This window comes from Anser brachyrhynchus, assembly GCF_964034855.1.
Source record: "Anser brachyrhynchus genome assembly, chromosome: 15".
Taxonomy (NCBI): domain Eukaryota; kingdom Metazoa; phylum Chordata; class Aves; order Anseriformes; family Anatidae; genus Anser; species Anser brachyrhynchus.
This window is the reverse complement of record NC_137733.1, coordinates 13,746,062-13,765,105: the sequence shown is the minus strand read 5'-3', so window position 1 is coordinate 13,765,105 and position 19,044 is coordinate 13,746,062. Positions and strand designations below refer to the sequence as shown.

At 38.6% G+C, this 19,044-nt stretch overlaps 1 protein-coding gene across 8 annotated transcripts in view; it reads right to left on the bottom strand.

Annotated features, from left to right (window-relative positions):
- SDK1 (sidekick cell adhesion molecule 1) overlaps positions 1 to 19,044 on the bottom strand; it is a 393,578-nt gene that overhangs the window by 125,891 nt on the left and 248,643 nt on the right. For all 8 annotated transcript variants that reach the window (XM_080556193.1, XM_080556194.1, XM_080556199.1 and 5 more), the window contains 6 exons: positions 15,127 to 15,321; positions 13,807 to 13,923; positions 13,383 to 13,550; positions 11,201 to 11,303; positions 9,851 to 10,027; positions 914 to 1,050 (listed from right to left, as the gene is read on the bottom strand). In XM_080556193.1, coding sequence (XP_080412319.1) covers positions 914 to 1,050; positions 9,851 to 10,027; positions 11,201 to 11,303; positions 13,383 to 13,550; positions 13,807 to 13,923; positions 15,127 to 15,321 — 897 coding nt within the window. The remainder of the gene's footprint in view (positions 1 to 913; positions 1,051 to 9,850; positions 10,028 to 11,200; positions 11,304 to 13,382; positions 13,551 to 13,806; positions 13,924 to 15,126; positions 15,322 to 19,044) is intronic.

Sequence of the window (19,044 nt, the reverse complement as noted above, 5' to 3'; positions counted from 1 at the left end):
AGATAATAATAAATCAGCACTGTTTCACATTCAGTTATGCAGTGGCTAATTTCCACATGTCAGAAGAAGTGATGCTCTTAATTTTTTCATCAATTGCTAGGCTTGGATTTCCAGTTCCTAGGGTGATAGCGATTAGAAAGTATTGCCAAGGTGACTGATTTCCATATAACCTCATCTTTCAATCAGTTCAGAAAGAAGCATTTAGCAGTGTCCCTGAATAACCTTGCAAACTGACAGCCACAAAGGACCAGACATGCAGCATGACAAAATTATGAGAAGTGGGCTATTACAAAGACCAGGTTTGCAATCTGTGAAGCTAGGTATTTGTGTATTTTGCAGCTTTGCATCCTCAGCCACCTACTTAAAAGAAAGGTATGAAATAAAAGCCTGGAGAAAATGGAGAAAACATATGAAACCATATACAGATATGACAGTTGCTCCTATTGACATCCAAGTTTGTTCCTCTGACAGACCATCAATTCCTTGTATTATCATACTGCCTGCACTTTTCAAGTGAAATTGGGGCTCTGAATGCATCAGGATATCTATGAACCCAGAGCAAAAGACAACAATGGAAAGAAATAAATATGACTCCTGCTATTTTACAGATGTCAAATAGAAGCATTGAAGGATGAGCTGACATGCCTGAAGTCAGGCTGCCTGGAGGTGGAACTAAGGCTTTCCTGTACAGCAAATTCACCATATCAGAACTGTTTTTTTTTTTTTTTTTTTCTTTTTCAAATATTTCAGGATGTTAGCAGCTGAGTATAAAACCCAGGACTTCCCTGCAAACTGTCTCTCATTTAGCAAATTACAATAATATTTTCTTGGTAGCTCTGGTACAAGCTAAGTCTGCAAGAAGGCTGAATAATTAAGAAGTATATGAGGTTGAAACATATTTGACTTTACTCACTATTCTCAGAGAGCTCGACCATGTAGTAGAGGACAGGGCTGTTTCCATCAAAAGGACGCACCCAGGAAAGCATCACACTGCGGCTGTATGAGGAATTCAGAGTGGCCAGAAGATTCTGAGGGGAATGAGGCAGCTCGCTGTTAAGAAAAAAGAAAAAAAAATGCACAGAAAAATCAATCTACATTTCATTCAGGACAGTCTTATAGGCAGCTAAAGGCACATGGCATCAGACTTGTATGATGATAGATACAAAACTACCAGCAGCTATTGTGCAATTAAATAAATGAAAGACATCTCTGAATTATTCACAATTTTGTCCTATTTGGGGAAAAAAATAACTTGTGCTGAAAGTCCCAAGGCTGATGCTTAGAACAACTAATGGAAATGTTGCTAAATGTGGGAAAAGCCAATTTTCATACTGTTTTTTGATTGAGACAAGTTGGTCAATAAATTTTTCTCTCTCGCTTTTTCTCCCCTTCTTACAATGATGTCCTAGCAATGTGACAGCAGTAATATGTATAAACAGTAAAACACATGGGAGATGTGATTTAATATGGAATTTTTCATACTCAAGGAAGCAGAAGACATTGACACTATCCATATAGAGCTACTAATCAAAATTACCATATGTATTCTTAGGCTACAGAACAGCTTGATTTACTCATGGATTCAGGCTTATCCTGTCATGGGTAGAATCTTTCCTTCCTACAATGATTTTTTTGGAAGCACCCAAACAGAAAATACAGAGAAAATGCTTGCAGAAACCCCATGGAAATACAAAATGAAACATTAAAAAAAAAAAATATAAAACAGCAGCTCAATTAAAACGTGTAATTTCTCTACATAAAGGCAATTTATGGAAAAACATTTCATTTGGACTCATTGCCTCAAAGTCAGAGGCTGCATGGTGCAGCGAGAAAACTGAATTCTGCTACATGCCTTAAAGGCTGATCTGTCTTAAGTGATAAGAGCCCTTCAGTCCTTATAATTAAGCCTGATTTTTGCTCCTTCTATCCTGGTTCCTAAGGAGGACAAGGATCTCTGACAGGGAAAGAAGAGCACGGAGGACCAGATTTTGCCCATTCAGTCTAGTGCTTCTCCCCAGGAAAGCTGAGCAGTAACCCTCCCTCAGCATGAACTACTGCTAATCTGCTCTGGCCAGAGCAGAAAGCCACAAGGGGACTTCATATCCTTAATTTAAAAAATAGCAATTTCACATCGTAATGTATCATGCTACTGAAGGCTTACAGTTATTTAAAAGCCGCAACTCCTTAGCCACTCACAGAAGTAAATACAGACTCTGGCTTTAAGCCAGAACAATAAATATGCTCTGGATTCAGGTTTCTACTGGAAGACTGAGGAAAGTACAAGAGTCAACCCATACTTTTATTTTTCTTCTGTTAAAACTGTGAATGTTTTTGTTTATCATGGCCACATGCTGTGGAGCTGGTGAGAAGGAAGCAGGGAAGGAGGAAAGAGGGGAAGGGAGGAAAGAAAATAGAGAATGCTTCAAGAGCCAAAGAAGTGCCAGAAAAATACACAGATAAGGAGACAACACAAGTGGAAGGCTCTCACCTACTCACCTCTCTCCAGGCTAGAAGCATTAATGCTTCCTAAGGCTAAACTTGGGACCCAAGTCTCATCTTATCTCATTTGATTTTAAATACCTAACCAAATTAGGAGCATGGTAGCCCCAGGCTCTTTCTGTGGAATGACACCCCATTTGACCTCTGGAATGACAGAAATTCAAGTATTAGCTTTATTAAATCACTTGGTCAAGACACTTTGATCTTTCCATCAATTACAAGGAGCGGAGGCTGGCTTTGTTCTCACTTAGTCTGGGCCTGCAGCACCCAGGCTCCAGAATTTGATGCAGAAACAGCTAAGACATGGTCACTCTGGGGCTAGAGGAAACATCAGGTGCAGGGAAGAACATGAACAGGCCCAACAGTTGCAGATTTTGAACAGAGTGCTGCAAAATTTTGGGTAAGCCAGTTTAGGGAAGAGGGAGACCTGGAAACAAAGTAGGAGGGCAGATGGTCTGCAAAACAAGAATGAGCTTGTTGTTTGAAAGCATGGAGCAGGGGTTTAAGATGTGGCCATTCACATAGGGATTATAGGCATGTGCTACTTCATTTTGAATGAAACACTAAATTATAATAAACATTAAACCTCCGCTACAATTTATCATCGTGTCCCTGAGCAAGCTGGTTGGAAAAATGTTTTTGTGATTAAGCTGGCAAAGAAAATTACTGAAGGAGAGCGAGACGTCTTGTTGTGACATGGCTCAGAGAAGTCACAGTCCCCACTTCATTTATCACCAGGCCCCGTGGGACGAGCTGCGGTTCCGGCCTCCTCCAGAAGACAACTCTCACAGGGGGAGCAGCACAGAAGGGATGGCTGAGGGGGTGCTCACTGCTATCTTACCCCTAGTAACTCCTTCGCTGGGAGCTGAGCAACCACTCCTGGAATACATTAAGGATATTTTCAGGGTATGTGTTCACTGGCTAATCCTGTTTCCCCATGCATTTTAAAGGCTTGAACTAGTAGCTCATTTGTCTAACAGCTCATTACACAACTGAAAGAAAAGACTACATGAAAGAAAGAATTTACTGATCAGTCTTTTTCTTAGGGCACAAATATCTAAAAGCTTCTGGAGGAGAGGAGACTTTCCCTTCTTCACATTTTTTAAAGCACAAACTGAGCTTAAGTGTGTTTTTTGCTCATGATTTTAATTTGGTTGATTATTCTGTTGGATTGACACAAAATGGTAATCAGTCGGCAGCATGATGGAAACAGGCACTCTCTGTTCAGAGACTGAATAACGTGAGTTGCAGCAGCCATACAACACACCTATCTCCACGAATATCATATTCTTTACCCATGTGTCCACACCGAACAGCAACAGATGGTGCTTACAGATTTAAATCCCTCAAGGCAGACATAACAAGTGCCTACAAAACACACCTGGACAAAAATAAATAATTAAAACTACAATGACATTTCAGCACAGAAGTGAACTTCTCTCTTTGTACTATACAAAAGCAGAGATTAATAAATAGTAATTCCTACTTTAGCAAGCACTTGCACTTTGTCCCCTTCTCATTTTCTACACATACTGTGTGGAAGGGATGATAAATGAGACCTGTGACACCACCATGAATATTCACGTTCCAAAACAGATCACTACTTCTTTTTTTTTCCTTTCAGAGAATTACTTTTCCTTGCTGCTATCATCCAAAAAGTCATTGCAGGGAATGGTAATTTCAAGCCTTCTTCAGGATGAAAAGAACCTCAGACGACAACTGCTCAACTTCTGATACACCAAGAAGGTTTAGGACAGTAACACACGGGGCACATAGCAGCCCTTGATCAGACACTGGAAGATTATAATTCATCATTATTATCCTTTTTTATTACTATTATTTTTATTATTATTCACTGAAGCCCCACATAGAAAATATATGAAGGTTTTTCAATATCTTAAGGCCTTACTCCTCTAATGCTGAAGAGTTGCATGGAGTCAAGCTTTTCATAACTTACTTTGTATGACAGCAAAAACTGTATACGGACACTTTTGAAATCTGTAATTGATAGATAAGCCCAGGGTTAATGGCATAGCCACCAAGGTGACCTAAGGGGACTCTGACAAAGCAACTGAAAAAGCAGATTTTCAAGAAAAGAACATGAAGCCATGGTGACAATCTAGAAGAGAATTATTAGCTAGTTACAGATGATACATGTTCAAAACAGAAACCCTAATGTTTGAGTCAGCTCATCACTGCCAGAGGGTAGCTGAAAAATTTACTCAGCAAACACATCCAGTGTTTTATAAAATTAGCTAAAAGCAGAACTATTTGCTACGGGAAATAAACCAGACATGGTTTGGAGAGATTTCTGAGAAAAATGGTCCAGCAGTAGGTAATTAGAGAGATTGTGACTGAAGAGGGGATTACTAAAAAGGCAAGGGAGATTAAACAAGTTTTCTTGTCAGTTTATAAAAAGCCCTGCCCCTACTTCATAAATGATTTCCTAAATCAGGTCCACCATACAAGTTCTACTTGGGAGCAGGTGGTTCATCTGCTACACCTTATAATTTGCTAAGAAGTTGAGGCAAGAAGTCTAACAAAGCCGTCAGCCTTGATGGCTTTGCTCATAAAAGTTTATAACATTTTAAATAAACACATCATCTGTTGCTCAGTACTTTCCAGTTTCTCTTGCAAAAGAATCCTCTCTGATTTTTAAACACGGGAAGGATTGTTACAAGGCACCGATTAGTTCTGAAGTTTTTTCTCTTTTGCAGGCCTATATGAAGGTGGATTTTTGAAATCAAGCACTTGTCAAATCCCATAGCACACAGATTTATTTCCTGCTTCATTCTGGCAGTCACCACAAGCTCAAGTCTACGGTTGCCTTGGGAAAGGTTTCTGAATTTTATGCTTTCTTTTTGCTAAGAATGCCTACATTTCTGATACATGCTCAATAATGAACAGACAAAATTGTATTTCCAATTGTATTTCTGGGTGGTGTTTCTTTTTGAGTATCAAGTGTATTTAGACTCGGCAGTGAGCTTTATTTCTTGGATAACATCTCAATAGAGAGCTTGGAAAAATAAATAGAAGATTTCTTTTTAGTGATGAAGGAATAATATATTTTCAAGTTTGATACCCTTCTTGTTTTCACTCCCTACAAAAGGAAAAGAGAGAGGCTGCTGGAATTGAGGGACGTGTGACCATATAAAAATAAGTTTGTAATAAGCCATCGTTTTCATTTGTTACTCTGCAGTGGTCTTAGTGATCTTGTTTTTAGTAATTAAGCCATTTTATGGGATGTATTTGGAAGAAGTAGCAACTACAAATATCTCAAGCACAAAAGGGTATCAAAATTCATTTTGTGCATTCTTGGCTTCACACTGGGTTTCATTGTAAGTGGTTAGCTCACCTCTCCTGCTTTTGAAGAAGACAGAACTATAATAGTTCTTTGGTGAAAGAGAACTGAAAGAAGATGAACTTGCTGCCAGGAATAAATTGCCTATTTTTGTATTACATTGTCCTCCCCATATTTTTGCATAGAGAAAGAGCCTAAAAGATTTTACTCTATGTTGTGACATAACAGAGGCTTGTACAGGGCTTTGATTTTCCTACAATGTAGCATTACCATACTTTTCAGTCACATTCATACAACAAAGAGATCCCTTAGTATGGACTGCAGACAGGCAGATATTGAGCAGCAGGCAAAGATAGTGGTAATTCTGCATATTTTATATACACTGAGAACCCTCAGGATACTTTGAGCTGGAATCATCAGTGTTTTCTGTCAGGAGAGTGATGCACTGCGATAACTCAGCTTATGCAGCTTCAGGAACAAGCATTTTTTTCTCTGTATTTCATTCTGTATAGTATTTACAGGAATATAAAAGCAAACTAAATGAAGTTAGAAAGTTTCATTATATACAATTATTTTCAGGATCAACTCTTGTAACTTGCAGGAACGCAAGAGAAGCACTAGCTCATCACCAAAAGACTTGCAATTGTTTCTTTATTTGAAGTTGAGAAGCTCTGCCAGAAAAACAAGTAAATAAGTAAAAAATTAAAATCTATCTCTTGCAGGATAGAAACATCACTTGTGAATGTTTTACCTTGTGCAAATCAAATCAAGTGATGTACATGAAGAATAAACACGTTTAGAAGGAAGACAAATGAATGAATAGAGTATCTTGACTAGCAATTAGTTTCTGTGCCCAAGTACCATCAGTGCAAAATTGATGAGCAAGGTAACCTTTGGCTGCACTTTAGCAAGTTCTTCATTAGTTTTCTGGCTTTTCTTTTCAAATACTTTATTTCTTCATAGACACGCTGAGAAAGAATGATCCATCCTTCTTGCACTACCAATGTAAGCCACAGTAGAACTCTACTGCACTATCACCATACATTCTTCTAGCAAGAAATGGTACCTTTTTCCTAAGTCTGTCTTCAAACAAGGGAAGAAAAAGGAGAAAAAGTTTTCTTTCCTTTTCTTTCCTTTTTTTTTCACAGATTAGAAAACCAAACCACTCACGGATTGAATAACTGAAGGTCAGCCTGAAGGTCAATGGTTTTGAATTGAATCAGTTTGAATAGAAATCAGTAACAAACTTATTTGTGCCTTTGAAAATTTCGTGTTACATGCCTAGAGGTAGAGGAGGGATATGCAGGATCCTGGGGGGAAAAAAATGGTGAGACAATCAGAGCTGTCAGATAAGGCTAGGTAGGCTATGATATTATTCATTGCTAGACTGCTCCAATCTGTAATTGGTTGAGAGGCCTCCTTTGAACATTTTTCTGACATTAGTGGTACTCAAGGCACTGAAGTGTAAGTGCTCATCGATGGGAATGTACATGCCCTGTTTGTTAATGTTCTGCACAAGAGAATTATCTGGGAGAACTGGGAATGTTATAGATCTGTCATTCGCATACTAGCTAGAATTTAATTTAAGCTTTACTTCAGACATTTCCTTTCCACATATTTTCTTCCTCATTTCGTTTCTGTTGTATCATGTACCTCTATTTCTCATAGATTTGTGCTGCTGAGCCAAATGATAATGACAAACGCTGCAAAGGAATGCAGTGTTTTTTGGCATTATTGCATTACCTGCAGCGCCACTTTGAAATAAAATGTCACATTTCAAGGTATGATTGAGTGACTTATCAGTTACTGAAGTCCTCTAAAGGAGTGGGTCTAATATATTTCTTTAATTCCTTCAGGAAAGGTAGTTTGTAGGCAATCAACAACAGAACATCGGAGGAAGCAGAGATGCAGGATTAAGAGCAGGTCGCAGTGCGTGGGGTCACGGAGAGGCAGCCAATAGAACTGCAACAAGTTGGGGTGCAAGGAAAAGCAGTCTCAGCAGCATCCACAAGATGTGTCTCACCCAGTTAACTTCTAGCATGAGTTTTAAGAAGTATAAAACTTACTGGTCAACAGGAACCTGCAAATAAATATATCTGCTGGGCTATACTGGGCTGCATAGGACGTCTTAGGATATTTAGGATTAAGACGGCCTAAGTGTTCAGCACGTATTTGTAGCTTTACTTCAAAAGCCAGGTTTTAACATTCTTTTCAGTCTTTACTCTATAATTTTCTGCCCTCCACTCAAAAACAGCCTCAGAGAAAAGAAAGTATGATTATATAGTAGCAGTATATTTTGAATTGTCTTCTGCTCTTGGACTCAAACCAGCAGTAAAATGTACTCCGGGAGGAGAGCTGAGGAGTGCTTAATTAGAGAAAGAATGTATGACCGCTCTCTGAAAATGGGCATCTGATCTAGCCTTGGCACTGTCAGAATAATGCTGTATCAAACGGCGCTCTGCATAGCAAATCTCTGAGGTGAACTCATTATACTGCCAACAGCAGAAGTTGCCATCTTCTCAGAGAGATCAGGCATGACCAGCAGAAACAGATGCAATTTTAGTTAAATTAAAGCATGGGGCACTACTCAAATGAAAAAAATAAGACTACATAAAACGTTACTTTCTTATTCGTTTGATCTGCTCCACACATGTACCAAAACCGCAGTTGTTGCTTTTAGTGATAAAAATAAAATGGAAGCTTACTTTGCACCAGTGGAATGACAGAAATAGAAAATACAGAACCCTGCAATGCCATCTTTATAATCCCTTTTCAGAAGGGAAATGTACTTTAAACATTTTTTTTTTCTAAATTGAATTTTTAAAGATCCTTAGGAATAAAGAAAGGCATACATAAAAATATTTTTCCCTGGAAACCTACATATAAAGAGAATGAAAGAATAAGCAATGCCTGCTCAGGGATCAGCTATTTTCATATATGTTTAATAGAGGAAAAATACTAAAGGAGGGAAACAATTTCCTATAACCTTGACATCTCCTGGACTTTATGGGAAAGTCCTTCAGCATGGGGTGACAGAAGGATTCAGGTTGGAAGGGGCCTCAGGAGGTCTCTGGCCCAAACTTCTGCTCAAAACAGGGTCAGCCATAAGCTCAGACCAGTTTATCCAGTCTGGTCTTGAAAAACTCCAACCTCTGTGGGCAACCTGTCCCAACATGTGAGTGTCCTAACTGAAAACATTTTTCCTTATATACAGCCTGAATCTCTCTTGCTTTAGTTTATGGCTTTTACTTCCCATCATCCCACCACACATGTTGCAAAGGGCCTGGCTCCCAAACCTGGACACAGTATTCTAGATGCAGTCTAATGACTTTCAAGTAAATCTATTATGCTTATATTAATAAGCCAGGTTGTTGTTCACCTGTTTTCTTGCCAGGGGACCCAGCTGCCGTCTACTGAGATCCCTGAGTCAGGGCCCAAACTGTATTACTGTAAAAGGTTATTCCTCCCCAGACGTGGAATTTGCCTTTGTCCTTGTTGAATTTCATAAGGTTCCCATTGGCCCATTCCTCAGCCCATCTAGGCCCCTATGAATGGTGGCCCTACCTTGAAGCATATCAACTGCTCCCCACCCATTTTGTGCCGTTTACAAACTTGATGAGCTTGCATTCCACCACCTCAACCAGATCACTTATAAAAGATGTTCAAAAAAACATGTCCCATTTTAGTCCCCTCCATCTATTAGTGGCCTTCATGCAGACTACAATCCTTTAATTATTAATCTCTATGCTCGATCATCCAACCAGATGGACGCATACTCATGGTGATGCAGAGGGATGCGATTACTTGGAAGTATCTTCCAAGGCTTCAGTTACTTGAAAGTCCAACCAGCATGGCAGTACGCAAAAGGGAGGACATTTCAAGGCAATTTAATTAGGAATGAACCCGACTTAACTTCCCATTAAAATAAATGAATAAAAAAATAACAAAATAAAATAAAAGCTACCCAGATCTCCTAGAATGAACTTCCAGAATAATGTCCAAGAGCATGCCAAAACAAGCATAGCATTATCTTTGAGATGGAATACTCACATCACTTCTAGTCTAGCCATTCTGGAGTCGTTTCCTCCAAAAGAAATGACTTCACAAGTATAGTCCCCGATGTCACCTGACCACGTCTGGCTGATGAGAAGGGTTCCATCTTTCTCTACTGTGATCCTGGAACTGCTGGATGGATTTATTATGACACTGTCCTTCTTCCAAACGTACCTGAGTATTACAATGTTTTTGCCAGTGATTACTCAAAAGAACTTCAAAATAGATTTATCTGAATTATGCAAGAAGATATCAGCTTCCGTAAACATACATTAAAAATGTCAGGACTCTGTGGATACTTTCAGGAACTACGCCTGTTACAAATTTTAGTTATAGATCGTTGATTAGAACGAGTAATGTAATTACATCCAAGATACTATTTTGTAATACTTTGTATTTTAAATGGAAAAGATGTACTTATAAACATCCAAGTTTGCAAGTCCACCTTCACCAACAGTTTAAGCTGTAGGTAACAGCTGAGGTGTTGCCCAGCTCTGCTAAGACTGTAATAACCTTAACACTGCCAGAATCAGTAACATCTTAAACTATTATGGCAAGGTTCACCTGTTATGACAGGTGATTTATTGAACTATTGAACTATTATGTTATAGTGAACTATTATGACAAGGCTCATCTGTTAAAACAAACACACACCAACACATCACAGATCTGTGTATAGTCCATGGTCTTACAATTAAGTATCTCTGCAGAATATTTTTACATCTCTATTACTCTTTCTGAAGTTCTTTCTCCAGTTGGCCCTTCTGGCACCCTCCAAGCTGTCCCTTGCATTTTCTTTAATTTGTGCTGCTTTCAGACTACATAAATTTTCATGGTAAATTTATTTTAAAATGGTGAGCTTCCTCTAAATGCTCTAGTACAAATGTTAATAGTTCAGACAAGTTCTGTTTTCCTTTATGTAGTAAAGGCAGAATATAGCCCCTAGTTATTGAGTTGTTTCCAAGAACATATGCATCTCACATTGCTTTCATACACCCCAACGTAAACACTTCTGAAATCCTATTCCTTCTCTTTGGCTTTTACTCTCATTAAGTATCAGCTTCTGACAAGTTGCTTTTATTGATAGTGTATTAACCTTGACAGTAAAATCATGGAAGGCTATATCGAAGTCATGAAGTGGAACATAGCTCATTGTAAATAATACACAAGGCTGAAAAGGAAGATGGGATTTATATGAATAATGATACAGTGTACAACCTTACAATGCAGTAATAAGGGGTCTGGTGTTGAAATCTGAGGTCCTGGAACTTTTCACCTAACGCTATTCTTATAGCTTATAAAATTAAGCTCAGATAAACCACACAAACAAGAACTGACACCACCAACCTGATTGAAATTCTAGGATCATGAGTTGCGTCACATCGCAGAGTGGCTGTAGTTCCTTTGATCACAGTGCTATCCTCAGGGGGGTGAACAATGAAAGTCCGATCTGAAAGGAACACAAGCCATAGCTCAGGTGAAATTACAGCATTTTGACTTGGATATTCACTCAGGGAGCAGGCAACTGAACATTTGTCATTCAAAGCAAGCAGGCCATTCCTCTTCAAGTCTTTGCTGTGAAGCCTCCCCTGCCTCTAATGTCATTGTGTCAAGAAGAGGTTGTACGCTGTGGGGTGCAGAGAGGCAAAAGTAGCAGAAGGCATGAGTCTGAGCCAGCAGTGCTCTGAGTAGGAAGAGTGCTCTAAAGCTGTACTAACTCTCACTTGTCTTTGTGGTAAGTGTCTAAGGCAACTCCCTAAAGTCACAAGGCAGCAAGTATGTTTATAATGCGTTACAAATGAATCAAAACAACACAGATTTAGTCGGGAAACAAGTCACGCTATTTGGAGTGGAGAAAACAAAAACAAAGAAAATCTCTGCAAAGAAAAAGACACTAGAAAAATATCCAGAAAAAGGAAAACTTGAATGGCACTCTATAAAGAGATTAAGGGAGGAGGAGTTTCTGATAGTCTGAATTTTTCACATAAGAAAGTTATGTTGTTTACTCAAATGTTTCAAAACATCTTTATTCAAGCACCTCCTGGAGACCCAGGACACAATAATTGCTGTAACTACAGCAACCTGATCAGGTGTGAAAGATCTCTATTATGCTTAGCACACAGTAGTAGCAGCAGATAGCATCATCTGAAGCAGGTAGTCAACTAAGATGAATATAGAAGATATGTGGATAATGTTAATCAGTCCCAAATCCCTACAGAGATGATCAGCATCTACTGAGATCTCACAAATGAAATCATCAGCAAAACCAAAAGCTATACCTCATAGCATGGAATTTTTGGCATTATTCCCAATGTGCCTATCTATGCCTTCCACATTTACAAGGGTGCTGTTGCTACATAACTACTAGGTTGAAGTCACTTTTTCTCCCCTTCAATGCAGTACATTGAATAGGAGCTATCTTTAATGCATATTAGAACAATTCCCTTGAGAATTAATAGGAAGGATCTCTTTTACTTGATCCATACACCTGTATGTCAATCAGTTTATAATATCCGGATAAATCTACTGACTTTATATTGTCATTGAGGTATAAATATGATAGTCATATGACACAAGAACATTACGTTTACTGCCAGAACTGTTTTCATGTATTGCAAAGTTCAAAAGGCAAAATGTTGCTGATGTAATTTGTACTTTTTTGGCATTAACAGATGTCAAATACATACTGCACATCAGCAGCATAATCAGTCTCAGAGTTACAGTTCAAGTATAGAAGAGAGAGGGCCGCAATACTTTTGTATTTATCATCTTCATTGTTTTTAATTACTCTTAGTCCCAGCTCAGGGATTATTATTTCCTATCATTACTAGCAGAAAAACACATTGCAATTTAACTGTTCAGCTGCTGGTTTGGATCAGTCACATGGAACTTGTATTTCACCTCGCACTTAAGAGTAACACAGGTGAACCTAATGAATCTGATTTCCCAAGGGCAAACGATGAAAGACAAAATTTCATGGGCTGCCATGCCATTTTATGGCTGTGCCATGCCAATCTGTAGCATGAGGCAGTAGCAGAAGTCTGCTGTACTTTGCTTTGGCTTCCAACAACGCCCAGAATCACAAAGAAATATAGTTATAAGGAAAAGCACATCTACTGAACCTGTGGCCACAGCCTTAGTAACACCATAAGCTGTTCTATGCTGCCCGCAGACTCCTGGAGGCAGAAAGCAACTGCAAATAGCCTACTCTGCAAGGTAAAAGGGCTGACTTGCAATGCAGGCCAATGCAAGATTCACCAATGCAAAACCTGAGTAAAACTGTAGCTATGATTTAGATGCTCTATTTAAACACACTTCCTTTCACAAACTGTATCAGATCATATGCATGATTTTAAAAACAAAAAGAATACTTGTGATAGGTTTCCTACAATAAATACATTATTACTATTAAATTGTACAAGTATCTCTATTATCTAGAAAAGCATAATTGCGAAAATTTCCTGGACATACACCAAAAACTGGTTAGTACTTGATTAAAGTTAGACTTTAAACAAAGCATTGTCCTTACTCCACACTGTCAGCGTCACAAAGGCATTCAGAGATCCCTCAGAGTTGACTGCAAAGCAAGTATAATTGCCAGCATCGTGAATGAAAACTGGTGTTATCTGGAGCCCTCCAGATTCAAGAAGAATGAACCGAGGAATCTGAACTGAGCCACTGGCTAAGATCTGGTTTCCTGAAACACAGAAGGGAAAAACAGCATGATTACTGTCACGTAGACTGCTTGGATTAAGTACTGCAAATTCTAGCTCTTCCAAAACACTGTGATAACCCATCCAGGTCACTGGCTCACAGCAGGACCACTACAAGCCCTCTGCTCACAGAACTAGAGAAATAAAGATATATTAAATGGATCTACAAAACCTTAGGAATAGGAATGGACAAGAAAACAAGGATTACAGCTGTTCCATGACAATATAGTAACAGACTACCTTTCTTCCAGGAGATGGCAGGTTTTGGAGCCCCTGAAACTTCACAGGTTAGCACTGCAGTCATCCCCTCAGTAACAGTGGTATCCTCTGGAGGCTGTATAAATGCTGGTTTAATATCTAGAATCAAAAATTTAAAAAACTCAATGGATCAGCTATCAGAGAGATCCCTAACCTATTATCATGGACTGCTTTAAATCCACTTTTATAGAGCTGATCACGGACAAGGACATGACAATAATACATGAAAACCTCTCAGCAGTGACTGTAACCTTTCATTATTCACCTCCTAGGAATTATCTAATTCAGTTTATTACCTACCTGGAAAATAAAAATCTATCAGCATGTACACGTGTACAAGTAAGATGGCTTACAGATAAAGGCAGATAAAGCTCAAAATGAGTGTTTGGGGGGAAGTTGGGAAATCTAGATAAACAAAACTATTTTCTTTCATCTTCATAACAGAGTTCTTTAAGATGAAAATCAACTTGAGAAAGGCATTAACTCTGAAACTTAAATGTCAGCCAAAAGAATTTAGAACCTGAGTCTCATCCAAGACATTTTCCAAGTTTCTTTCTCTCTTATTTTCCCCCAGTTGCATTTTACTACATTTTTTTGCTGCAGTTTCCTAGATATATATTGAACTGGGGCTGATGTAGTTTCTGAAGGCTGTGGAAATTCTGGTCAATATGTGTAAACTGCTCTTGGGCTAAAAATCAGCTTCCTGAAGAGGCATTAAAATATTATGGATATGCCTGTTAATAATTGCTTTTAAAAGAGACTACTAGGATTTGTAATTCTTCCATAGAGAAGAGTGTATGTCATTAACAAATTACTTAATCAGACTTTTTGGCCAAAAAAAAAAAAAAAAGACATTTAACTTGATTTTACTTTGTTTTCGCTGCTAAATGTAGTTGTAGACAAAAGGCAGAGAAAATGATACCATGCACAATCATGGAGCAGTAGCTCCAATTCAGAACAGAATTACATGATAGGAGAACTGAATAATTTAATATAAAGGAGAGCAGAAAATATTTTACAAGTAACCTTTCTTTTTCTTGTCTTAGTTTTCCTTTTGCAGCGTGAAATAAGAGAGCTCACCTTAAGCCCCTAATGTCAAAGAAAGATTTTCTACAGGCTTCAGCAAATTGTGTTCAGACCATACAGGGAATCTGGGGGTATCTTACAGATTGGACAGCTACACTTTATAAAAAATGAAGGTGCTGGGAGCCAAACTACACAAGCACAGAGAAATCTGACGGATGTAGGCTCAACAGAAATGACAACACAGCTCATCAATCTCTATCACAGCTCCTTACTCACTAGTCACATCCAGGTAGGTGTACGTCTGTATCTCCCCGCCTTTATTACTAGCAAAACACTGGAAGATTCCAGCATCCTGAGGATGCAGAGCCTGGATCCGCAGCCCGCCGCTCAGCAGGACTTTGTATCGGGGGTTTTGCAGCTTGCTGAGAGGAATAGAGTCCTTATACCAGACAAGGGAGGGAATGGGAACTCCTAATAAAAAAAATAATAATAAAGAAATGCTATTAGTCTTTACACATCATGCTTTAGATAGTGGAAACACACAATGCTCTTATGGTCATATCCCTGGTATCCCTTCCTTCCACACTACTTATTTATATTTCTACAAGCTGCTTTTGATAAATGGGAGGCTGCATCTTACATTATCAATGGTAATAATACACTGCAGAACATGTGGGAATAAAACCAGCAAACAGTGAAAGGGGGAATGTTGAGAAAACATGTTATCAAATTACTTCCTTCACCCAATCATATTTCATGCTACTACAAAATAAGATTTATAGCAATTTCACATTGAAAGCCAGAATCAGGCTACTTAAACAGCAGCAGTGTGGCAATGCAGCAAGTCTGTAAGACTGTTCCATCCCAAAAAAGATTTTTCTGTGCTACTGTAGCTAAGATGTCAAAATAAAAAGGAAATGGCAAATTACACACAAGCAATGAAGTGCTCACATGACTGTACTTGAGTTCTAATTCGGCAGCTTAGTTTGAGTTAATGTGCAAGCAGCATGTTGCCACAATGAGATAACTTTAAATTATTATTTTTATTCACTTTCAAGCTTCACCTGTTATTTGAAGAATACAGACATTAGGATAAAAAAAAATAAAAATGCCCTAAACATAACTTACAGTCCCATTTCCTCTTTTTTTTCTTCATGTGCATAAACACTGACACACTTATTTCAGTTTTGCTGCAGCCATTTTCCAGTCAGTGGCAAGGAACCAGCAGTAAATTCAATATTTACAAACAGTGTAGGATTCACTCCTTCAGGAGATGTCAGGGGCCTAGAACAGCTGTACACAAATGTTCCTATCACACTCCTCCTATCAGAAACTGTTTTGCCTTTAAATCCCAGAAATCCCCAACTGATCAAATGCTAAGAGCCCTCGAGAGAGAACTGAAGTGAAGCAGATATTTTATTATGTGATTGGATAATCACAGGATCAGAAGGGTATCAAACTGATTTAAGTTACCTCAGCCCAAAACATAATATTATTTTCATAATCAGTACCTATTTTGGAACAAGTATCACTTAAAAGCTGGGTGTTTCACATCCCCCTGTTGCATGTATCACAGTGGAACCACAGAGTTAAATTCACAGGTGAGTGAAGTTTGCCCAAGCAGAAAAATACCAGGTATCACAGAAGCATTAAGGAAGGGATGTCACTGATGAATTGAGCGTGTGCAGACAATGAATTTCTCTGTAATGTTGGCAATGACTTAAGATCCTCATAGGGAGAGCACTACGGAGGATCCATATTATCATTTAAAAATCCCAAAGTTAAATACTGCTGTATTCTACTTCCATTCATATCTCCTTTCAATATATGCATTCTCTTGCTACAGACAAAAGCTGTATTAACTCTCAGAAAAAACGTACAAACAATGTAAGGAATGATTGAAAAACAACATTCAATTGCTGCTGTTATTTTTTATAAATACGTATCGTTTACTACAATCACATCTGATGCTTTTGTTCTGCTGATAAAATAAAATGTACTCATAATCTAGGAGGTAATCATCTCAGAAGAAATCCGCTATGTAGAGTGCATTGTCTGATAAAGAATAGATGCAGTGTAGTAGCTTGCAATAGACATAATTTAAGCTTCCCACAACAGCCCATATACAGAATTAGCGTAAACCTCAATGTTCAGAACTCTCAGTGAGAGTGTTATTCATCTCTTGAAAATCCTCCTGGGCAAATACAAATTATCACTGAGTAATGAAGAAACAGATGATGCAAAATGGAATAGTTCTCCTGATGCAGAGAAGCCTGGAAATGATTTCAAGTTTAAATAATAGCAAGTCCATTTTCCCACACATTAGACTTGATGGGCACCTAGGAAATAATGAAATCCTGCATTCGATACACTCAAACCTTTAACACCTGTGTCATTCCATAAATCCCATTCTACTAACGGTATTAGCAAACCTTCTAATCCTACAATCACTGTGAGATACACCTTCCTATCACCACCTCAGCTGACAAACTGAATATTACCATCTCTATTTTTCTACCTTTCGGTTACGGATATCTTCCTCTACTCAAAGTTATGAGTCTGAATAATAGGATCTTATCTAGGCATTCTGATGCCTGTCAGCAGCATCCATTTGGGCTTTAGTGATCTTCCCAGAGAGATTTGTCTTCCAAGTTCTACACATTTTCTTTTATCATTTTGCTACCTCTTTAGCTATAAAAATGGTTAAAAACAGCTTCCTTTCTTCTCCCCTTTTCCTACAGCACAGTCTTTCCTCCCTGCCACTCTCCATGGATTTTTGCTTCTTTTCCTCCCTAAAAATTCAGCTGAAAAAAAAAAACATGAAAAGAGGAAAACATTTTAAAGATCTTTTGGACTATGCCCTTCCCAGCAGTACCTTATTGTTTGAGAGATTACAGAGTGGCCTAAAAGACCATATTAAAAAGTAATATTAAGTAAAACAAGCTTAATTCTCAGCATGTATATAAAGTGCACTTCATTGTTTCAAAGACAGGCTGACAAATCAATCCAGTATTATGGAGGAGAAGGGAAGGCACAAGACTGAGTCTCTGGTCCTGGCTTTGCCACTTTCTCTGTAACCTTGGGCAAATGATTTATGCAATCTGAGGCTCAGTTTCCCCATCTGTGAAACAGGTGCTTGACTCTTTGCCAAATTTAACTTATTTAAGAACCTGGATAAAAGACTCTCAATATTCACTGTGTCATTTTTGTTATTTATTTTTATAGCTTTCTCTAGCTCCCAGTGGACTACTGGGGAGTCCCAAAAGCATCTTTCCACCTACTTGTCTAAACAGGTAGAACTAAAGTCCAATTAACTGCGCTCCCCAGACACCACCACCGCTGCCTGCAGCCCTAAACTTTCTATAAGCAAATAAAGAAAAAGCATTTAAAGGAAACCCATTGAAAATGCACGCAGCATCAGCAACTGCTGAAAGATATACAGCAGAGCACAGTTACTGTGCAGTCTGATACATTGAAACTCCATTACAGAGAAGTATAAAGCTAGTCTGTGCAAGTTGCAATTTTATTTACAGTTAATCTCTGCTTATACTGTGAAATTAATCTGTCTCTCACACATTCAAAGTGCACAAAGCCTGAGCAAATGGGCTTTGTGCACAGAACTTGATGGGGCTGGGGGAAATCCAATCTGTCTTCCTATTTGCAGCGAAGGTGCAGGACAGCTTTGTGGTTCCCCTCGTGCTTTATTCCAGCTCCTAGCTTGCAGCAGGGAGACAGCAACCTTCATTTACCCTCTTTTAAAAGGCTGGTGATTGCTAGGTCTGTGTAATAATGGATTAGAAGGCCTCTATGTTTAATACTGTATATAAGAGCAAGTACCTGCCCCTCACAAGTCTGGGTTACAGACACTCGGCAAAATAATCCACGTAAAGATAGGTTTCCCATGCTCCTGCACCACATTCTTCAACAAATCAGACATGCACTAGAAGAGTTCAGCAGAAATAAATTATTTGGCCTAGTCATGGTTCCCATATCTCCAATAAGACCTCATCTCGTGGGAATGATTATGAGTTCCCTATTAACCCCCTTGGAAACTAAACTGTTCAAAGGAGGAGTTAGGATAGAAGTAAGAGTTTAAAAGTCAACCTCTTCTCTCCCTGACTCCTCTAGGATTTCTTTACTAATACACAAAAAAACATTTGAGACAGCAGATTATTTTTCCAGTAACAGCAGCGA